The sequence below is a fragment of the Zalophus californianus genome, chromosome 10 (assembly GCF_009762305.2).
Source record: "Zalophus californianus isolate mZalCal1 chromosome 10, mZalCal1.pri.v2, whole genome shotgun sequence".
NCBI lineage: Eukaryota > Metazoa > Chordata > Mammalia > Carnivora > Otariidae > Zalophus > Zalophus californianus.
This window is the reverse complement of record NC_045604.1, coordinates 78670394-78679326: the sequence shown is the minus strand read 5'-3', so window position 1 is coordinate 78679326 and position 8933 is coordinate 78670394. Positions and strand designations below refer to the sequence as shown.

Genomic DNA, 8933 nt, shown 5'->3' with positions numbered 1-8933 from the left:
CTCCCCACCCCTCCAGGAACAACCACTTCCCCGACTTGACTTCTGGCCCGTGACTCATTCTGCCTGCTTCTGGATGTAAATGGCATCACACCGTGTGTCCGTCTCTGCCCTCTGGCTTCCTTCAGACGCACTCTATTTGCCACAGTCTGTGGTTGAGTTTGAATGCCTTTGTCTTTTCCGGCATCTAAAATGCTTTTGGTCAAAACCACAGTGGTTAAAAAGAAGAAGACAATACTCCATGTGAAAGACAGGCCGCTGTTGCTTGGTCCTTTTGAAGTGTGAAGAAGAAAAGCTTCTGCTCTAAATGGGGTGATGTGTGCCCACGGGATTTTTCTAGGTTTTGATGATTTGGGGTTGTATTTACCTTTTAGCTTCATTTAGGGAATCCCTTGTTAGGGCGATCATTCTTGGGTCTGGGAGGGACATTAGCTCCCTTTCTGGCTTTTGGACAAGGCTGGACACAAGCCTTGTCTTCATGTTTTCTGTTTGTCCAGTAGACATTGGAAGATTCAGGTGGAAAAGGGAGAGGGAGAGGGGGGTGTCACTCGCATTTCTGATCCCGTGTCTTTTGGTTTTGCTTTAGGTAAAATGTCTGTTCCAGGAGCCTACCAGGCGGCCGCTGGGCCTTCCTCGGTGCCAACCGCGCCCCCATCCTACGACGAGACAGTGGCCGTCAACAGTTACTTCCCCATGCCTCCTGCCGTCGTGCCGGGGCCAACCACAGGGCTGGTGACCGGCCCGGATGGCAAGGGCATGAATCCGCCTGCCTACTACACGCAGCCAGTGCCCGGCCCCAACGCCAATGCAAGTATGTGCCACCTCCCGTGCCCCCGTTACCTCCCTTTGGCCCTCCACCCTGGCCTTGGGGACTCTGCGAGAATCAGGGAAGCCACAGAAGCAAGTCCGCTTAAGGGTCTAAGCCAAGTGCCCGTCAGTCCGTCTAAACCCCTCGTCCTGGAATGTGTCCCATCTAGTCTTCTGGGTTCCATGTCTCGGGGGCTTGCGTCTTTTTCCTAACAAAGCAGTTTATGAGCTCTCCCAAGTCGGCTGCAAAGCGATTGTTTGGTGCTAACCACAGAGGCCCACCAACAATCCCAGAGAAACTGGGGAATGAGAGTGTGTTTTTAAGGGCCCCCACCCTTCCTGCTGAGGCCAGGGCTGCAGTGGGGGGCGAGGGGAGAAGAAACAGCTAGGAGTTAGGAACTGGTGAGCAGACACTGGCCCAGCCCATGCCTGCGTGGCTTCCCTGCCTTCCAGCAACTTCTCTGTGGCCTTGCCCCCTGGGACTTCCTGCCGCCCAGGTGTGCCCAGGTGCGTAGCTGATTCAGTATCCCCAGCAGCTGAGAGGGAGGAATCGCCAGCTCAGAGAGTAGGCCCGTGAGTCAGACTGCCTGGGTTCACCTGACTGCCTCGTGCCTCAGTTTCCCCACCTATAAAATAGGGTTCATCAAGTGCCTCCATCAGTAGGTTTTTCAGATGGAATAAAGTCCTATGAGTAATCCTTTGATAAAAGTGAGCTATTGTCGTGTTTGAGTAACTTTGACCCCTTCAGATAGAAGAGAACAAGGTGACTTCAGACTGATCATGCTTTGGTCAATAATTTATTGCACCAAGAAAAAAAAAAAAGACTTTAATACAGTTTACATGTGAGTGGTCAAGTATGCTTAAATACTGCTTCTTTGGAAGGAGAGTCTTTCTAGAAGTATTAAGTTCTGTTGGCTTGGACAACAATGAATTTCCCCTAACACATAGATTATAGAAATGGCATTCCAGCACCACAGAAAGGAACAGAAGGAAGTCACTTTGACAGAAATACGAGCTCAAACAACTTTGCCAAAACCCAAAAACATTCTGAATGCTAAGGACTTCACGATTTATATCACTCTGGGCTCTCCTCTGGTGACTGTGAATGCCTGTGTGAGTTTTTTGTATCGTTTTCTCTTTTTAGCACGATTTTATGTACTCATTTCATGTGTCAGCTCGATTCCCAGACTCCTTGCAAAGCCTGGGCCAGCGTCCCCGGGCCAGTAAATACCAGCCTTATAGCTGGGCGTTGGACTTAAGAGCCCTGTGTGAAATGAACAAACTGTGTAATCGAGGGTTCGCCGTGTCCCAGAGTGTGAGCTGCTTTACTATCCTCATCTGATGGAATCCTGGCAACAGCCCTGTTACTTCCATTTTTAAAAATAAAAGCGTCACGGAGATATAATTCCTGTCCCCTGGAGTTCAGTCGTTCAAGGTGTCTGATTCGCTGTGGTCAGTATAGTTACAGAGCTGTGCAAGCCTCAGCACTCATTCCAGACTCTTTCCACCACCCCAGAAAGAAACCCCATCCCCCCTGCCCCTGGCAACCACTAATCTATGGATGAAGAAAGTTGAGGCTAAAACCCCATCATATCGCCGTTTCTGGAGTTACCATCTGCAGACCACCTTCGTGGAACCACACAGGTTGCTGAAAGAGCCTTCTGGGGACCTTGCCCCGGACCTGCTGACTCTTCCTGCCCCGGCCAGGGCGGGGAGGGGCGGGGAAGGAACCTGCATTAGCAGTAAACTCCCCACCCGATTCTGTGGTCAGTGAGTTCGAAAGCCTGGTCGTGCTGAGCCAAATCCCAGCTCTGGGAACTTCTCCCCATCTCACATGGCGGGGGGGGGGGTCGGGGACGTGGAGAGCCCCCCAAATGATAATGCTGGAAATTTGCCACTGTTTTGTTAAAATACACGTCCCGTCAAATTGATCACCGGAAGCGTCTCTCGGGGTACAGTTGAGTGGCATTAACAAGCACATTCACTTTGTTGTGCAACCATCACCACCATCCCTTTCTAGAACTTTTTAAATCTTGTAATCATGGAAATTCCATACGTGCCAAACAGCAGCTCCCCGTTACCCCCCTGCCCCTCTCCCAGCCCCTGGCGTCCACCGTCTCTTCTCTGTCTGTGAATTGGTTGATCCAGGTGCCTCATATACGTGAAATCCTGCCGTGTGTGTCCCGTGGCTGGCTTACGTCCCTCAGCGTCATGTCCCGAAGGTCTGGCCGTGTTGTAGCATGGGGCAGAATGTCCTTCTGAGGCCGAGCGAGATGCCATTGCCTGGCCAGCCCCCATCATGCTTATCCGTTCGCTGCCCCCCTTTGGCTCTCGTGAGCGGTGGGTGGGCCAGCCCCCCCGTGGATACCGGGCCCCCACCTCCTGGTTGTCTGACGGATGCTTTCCCCATTCACCGATTGCCCCTACCTCTTCCCCGCAGTTGCTGTGCAGACCGTATACGTGCAGCGGCCTGTCTCCTTTTTCGACCGTCCGGTCCAGATGTGCTGTCCTTCCTGCAACAAGATGATCGTGACTCAGCTGTCCTACAACGCTGGCGCCCTCACCTGGCTCTCCTGTGGGAGCCTGTGCTTGCTGGGGTAAGTCCGGGGCCCACTCCGTCCCCAGGCTCCTCCTCGTTCCTCTCTTGCAGGATTTCTCCACCACAGCACATCTGTCTGTGCCTGGGGGCGGCGGGGGCGGGGGGCGGGGGGAAGCGTGCACCGCTGGGTGTTCAGCTGCACCCCCTGGCCTGTGCACTTGGTGCCTGTGGCACCCCTCCCCACACAGACATCGTCCCCAGTGGGGAACCACTGCCCTTGAGCAGATCAGCACCTGGAAAATGCTGTCCCCTCCCCGCCCGCTCAGACCACTCCCTGCGTGTAGGGGCAGGCACAACACCCCCAGCATCAGTGCCGGGTGATACCCTGAGGAATGTCTTTTTCTTTCTTTCTTTTTTTTTCTTGAAGAATTTCACGACCTAAATAATAATGTTTGCCCGACTCTGAGAGAAGCTTTGAACAACTTGCACATTAAAATACTTCGCAGTCATCTCTTCAACCCTTCTTTATCCTTTTAGGACCCCGAGTGTTTTTCCCATCGTCTACACAGGGAAAATGTGTCTTTATGTCTGCCCCAAGGGTATTATATTGAAAGAGATCATAGTTTAAGTTCTGGGAGATATTTGAGGAAGCACAGTTTATTTATTTATTTGTTTCTTCCCCAAACAGATTAAGGCAGTTGCCTATTCCTGGCTCTGTTTTCTCCCTCGAAGGAAACAGTATCTGTGCATTTCTCTTTTAGGAGCCTGGCCTCTCGGACACCTGGCTTGTTCCTCACTGTTTGTGGCTTAGCCTAAGAAGGAATGATATTTCTCTTCTTCATTTCGAAGGGAGGCGCAAAGCCCCAGAGAGCTTGGCTTCCTTGAGGACACACGTTCAGTGGGGGGTAGAAAGGAGAGAAGACAGGTTTCTTGGCACCGGATTCCCTGTCCTGCCCACGGCACTGCAGTGAAGGCTGACCTCTTGAGTCCCTGGACCAAAAATGTGAAATAAAAGCTCATCGTCCTTGGACATTTTATTAAAACTCTTTTTTTTTGTTTTTGTTTTTAATCCTGGAAACCAGGGAAAGACGGGTTGAGAACTCTTGAATGTCAGCCTCTGCTGATCTAGCTCTCAAATCGAGGCAGCATTTCTGCCCCTCCCTCCTTTTCTTCCTTATACGTGGCGTTGTGGCTTCAAGTCCTAACCTCTCACTGCTGTGTGACTGTGGGCAAGTGACTTCACCTCTCTGTGCTCCAGTTCCCTCCTCTGAAAACTGGAGGTAGTAATGCTCCCACCCAGGGAGGTTGTTGAGGATAAAATAAGTGAATATGTGCGTCCCACAACTTGTAGCTCTGAGCTCTGTTTGTATTCGTAAGAGTGTGGTAAGGATTAGTGCTAACGCACTGAGGCGCCCTTGCTTGAATTTGGGTAAACTTCCGGCAGTAGGAGGAAATTTTTTGCATGAGGTTGTTTCCTCATCAGGCTCATAGAACCATTTTTCTTAAATGTATCCTGTTTCTCCTTTATGTAAATCATTGTCTTCCTGTAACTTGTTTTTTTTTTTTTAACTGAATCATAATGACATACGATAGTATATCAGTTTCAGACCTGCAAGATAGTGATTCGATGTTTTTATACATTATGAAATCGCCATGATAGGTCTTGTTAACCATCTGTTGCCCTATCAGGTTATGACAATGTTATGGATTATATTCCCCATGCTTGTGTTACAAAATGTTGATTTTTAACTAAATCTGGACCAACGTTGGTTGTAAGGCTGTGGGGGTGTTTTCTGATACCATCTAGCTCTCCATAACCAGCTGGGTGTCCGGTGATTCAATTCAGTTCTGACACTACTTGGAGTTAGCACAGAGCCCACGGCTTAAGGAGCCAGTCCGCTAGACTGCCCCCAGGAGAGATGTGAGTCGCAAGCCTCAGGCCACCCGGATTTCTGACCACCAGCTATAAATTGAGGGTCCTACCATCCCTTCTTCCGGTTTGCTAATTTGCTAGAGCAGCTCACAGAACTCAGGAAGGCACTTTATTTACACATACCAGTTTATTATGAAGGACACACTCTTGATGACAGAGGACAAGGTCAAGAAGGGTCCCCAGTGCAAGAGCTTCTGTCCCTGTGGACCTGGGTTGTTACTGCTCTCCTGGCACGAGGATGCGTTTACCAAATCCCGAAGCTCTCCAAATATAGTTGTTCAAGTGTTTTTATAACCTGACCCCAGCCCCTGTCCCCTCCCCGAGGTCTGTGGCTGGGGCTGAAACTTCTAACTTTGGAACCACGAACTGAGGATCTTTCTGGTGACCAGCCCTATCCTAAGGCAGGGACCCTGCCCTGGTCGCCTTATTAGCATAAAATCAGGTGTGATTGAAAGGGGCTTGTTTTGAATAACAGAAGGCACTCACTGCGGTCACTCACTCGGGAAATTCCCAGACTTTTGGAGCTAATTGCCAGGAACTGGGGACAGAGACCAGATCTATTTCTTATTCTACCACAGGCTATCTGAAACTCCTACCTGGGTGTACCTGGGTGCACGGATAATTGATTATGTAGATTAAGAGATGTTATTTGGGGAATTTTGTTTGGTGGTTACCGTAAGAAGCGCCCTCTCCATATGGAAGAATCATCAGTCTAGACACCTGGGTTAGCAAACTGCAACCCTGGGGCCAAATCCAGCCCATTTTAGTTCTATGGGAACATACCACACTGTCTGTTGACAGATTATCTGTGGCTGTTTTGGCAGAACAAGGTCCGTGTAGCCTAAAATATGTACCATCTGGCCCTTGACACAAGAAGGTCACTGACCCCAATCTAAGACTGAAAGATGCTGGCATGCCCCAAAAGTGGAAAATACCCCCAGGGCGGTCTGTCTTGCGAGAACAGCCTCGGTGTGGGTTGGTGTATTCACTGCCGTGACAGATAACCACAAACGTGGCGCCTTCAAACCATACAAATCTATTCTCACAATTTTGGAAGCCGGCAGTCCACAGTCAAGGTGCTGTGCTCCCTTGGGCGGAGACTCTAGGGTCCTTGGCTCGTGGCTGCAAGACTTCAGTCTCTGCCTGCATCGTCACTTGGCCTTTATCCCTCCCTGTCTCTCTGTGTGTCCCCTCCTCTTCTTGTAAGGACATCAGTCTTGGAGCCCGCCTGGATCTTCCAGGACGATCCCATCTTGAGATCATTCGTGACACCTGCAAAGACCCTGGTCCCAAGGACGGTCAGACCCAGAGTTCCTGCGGGCTTAGGACGGCCTACCTATCTTTATGGTGGCCACCATCCACAACTGTGACAGAGGGTGACACGCTCCGTGTCTGTTTTTGTCCTCCAGGTGCGTAGCGGGTTGCTGCTTCATCCCCTTCTGTGTGGACGCCCTGCAGGACGTGGACCACTACTGTCCCAACTGCAAAGCTCTCCTGGGCACCTACAAGCGCTTGTAGGACTCGGCCCGACCTGCAGGGTGCCGCGTGCTGCCGGAAGCGCTCTCCGCCTCTCACCCCGTCCCGCCCCTGGTGTGTGTGGGGGGGGTGTCCCACCTCGGTAGCCGCATCCGTCCAGGGGCTTCACCTTCGTGTCTTCTTTTGGGGGAAAAAAAATATCGCAAAAATAACACACCTCCTCCAGAACCCCAGAGATGGCTGCTCGGAGTTGTGCACAGGACATGCAAAGACATTCACCTCCAGTGCTGGTTCCTGCTTACCGTGTCGCCAAGTCACCCTACCTAACTGTGACTGTTGCCCCATCGGAATATCTTCTGGCGATTGGCCATCGGCTGGCTTCACTTCTTGCCTCCGTGGGCCTTTCTGGGGGGAGGTCTCAAGCTGAGAAGCCACAGGTTGCCTTATTTTTCGAGACTGTTCTGGCCCGAATACGGCCGACCCCACCTTTAGTGCCTGCGTCCGTTCACCTGTTCCCATTTCTGGTGACAAAAATCTTTGCCTCGTCGGCGAAGGGCTTGGCTCTCAGAACCTGTCAGTGCGGGCTTTTCATTAGCACACAAATTCACTTTACTTTCTTCATTCCTTTTTTAAGTGCCAGGAGGAGCTATTCCCACCCATGAGGTCCTAAATGTGAGCTGGAGATGCAGGGCTGGCTCTTACTGCGGACCTGCCCCCCCGCGCCCCAACCCCATTCTTGGCACCAGATCCTCAGCCCCTTCCGGGGAAGGGCTTTTTTCTTCTAGGGGAATTGTGTGTCTTAACAACCATTTTTATGACCTCCTTTTGGTCTTAATTTTGAAAGGAGGGATTTATAGAACCATTTTTCTTAACCATATGATTGCTACCACTTCCTATTGATCAATGCATTTTTTTTTTTTGGTCCTTAACAGAAAAAGCAATGGATAATTTTATCCACTGCCTCTACCTGGGTTTAGTGCGGTTCTTAAAAACATCTGTAATGGGACTCTTCAAGGGGGACCTCTTTGGGAACCCCACTGGTGTGTTTAGAGAGACAGAGGAACGCACAGGGTGAGCACATCTGGGTACCATGGTGCCGGAGAGCTTGGGGACCTGATGCTTCAAAGGAATCTAAATTCTGATTTTATTTTTCAGAAATAGAATTTGTTGTAGGACATCAGAAGACATGATTTCTAGGACTCAATCAACAAGCCAGAGTTCTCGGTTAGCTGCTGCATCATCTCCGAAATCAAGATAAAGCTGGGCTCGACTTTCTCGAGAGTCCCTGTTTTGATAATGAATAGGCACAGGGAATGCATGTGAATAATATTATGTAGAAATCAAGCCTAGACCTGGAACGAAGATCTGTATATTGGCCGAAAATTATAGTTGTAACCAGTGATCCAGCTTATTCATTTGATGTTTTGAAAGTTCCAGTAATTATTTTTGCAATGAATACGGATACTACATAGTGCTTTGGTGTTATCTGCTTTTGAAAAAATAAAGTCTTTGGTTCACTTAGTGAACTATTTATCAGTTCTTACGGTGTGAAGAAAGGTCTTGTGTTGCGTTTCCAGCCACTGATACAAAGAACCTTTATTTGTTCCATGATGGTAGAAGACCCTTCATGATAAAAACGTCAGACTCGCTGAATATCCCTCCACGTCAGGACGACCGATGGTGAGTTGGGTGGATGACTAGCGAGTCCGATTTGGACGTTAGGCTGTTGGAACTCACTGGGCATTATCTATGGTGTAAGGCATAGCTTTCAGGTTTTAATAAAATGCACAGAAGAAAGCTGTCCTCATTCATTCTCCAAACAAAACATGCTTTGTTAATTGATCGGGGCAGTTGTGAGATGCGAGAAGGGGGGCATTGTTAACTCTGCCGGGAATAGGAATGTCATCCACCCTTCTCCTACCTGGTGATAAAGCTTCCTTCCGGAAGGCACAGGACAATCATGTCCTCTTGGTGTGGCCGACGTTGTCATTTAAACTCTTACCTTCAACAGTCCTGAAAAAATTGCCGCTCACCCGATCTTGAGCATGTGTTTTCCTTTCATTTGACAAAATGGGGGCTGTGCATATTTAGCGGTTTTGCTCAGATGGGGGTATATAAATGGTCTCAAGCTGTTATTAATTACATATGCAGAGTCTACAAAACAAGAGCCCTATTTCAAGG

At 49.7% G+C, this 8933-nt stretch overlaps 1 protein-coding gene across 4 annotated transcripts; it reads left to right on the top strand.

Moving 5' to 3' along the window:
* The first annotated feature begins 583 nt into the window (after positions 1-583).
* LITAF (lipopolysaccharide induced TNF factor) lies at positions 584-8291 on the top strand. Of its 4 annotated transcripts, none has more exons than XR_003523065.2 (4): positions 584-808; positions 3245-3401; positions 6686-6866; positions 7908-8291. XR_003523065.2 is itself a non-coding variant. In XM_027611550.1 (4 exons), exons 1-3 carry the CDS (start codon positions 589-591, stop codon positions 6644-6646), a joined length of 540 nt encoding a protein of 179 aa, XP_027467351.1. In that variant the 5' UTR covers positions 584-588; the 3' UTR covers positions 6647-6685; positions 7908-8291. The 4 variants fall into 4 exon arrangements, 3 of the variants coding, with proteins under 3 accessions (XP_027467351.1, XP_027467353.1, XP_027467352.1); XM_027611550.1 differs by lacking the exon at positions 6686-6866 and adding an exon at positions 6484-6685; XM_027611552.1 differs by lacking the exon at positions 6686-6866.
* The last annotated feature ends 642 nt before the right edge of the window (positions 8292-8933 follow it).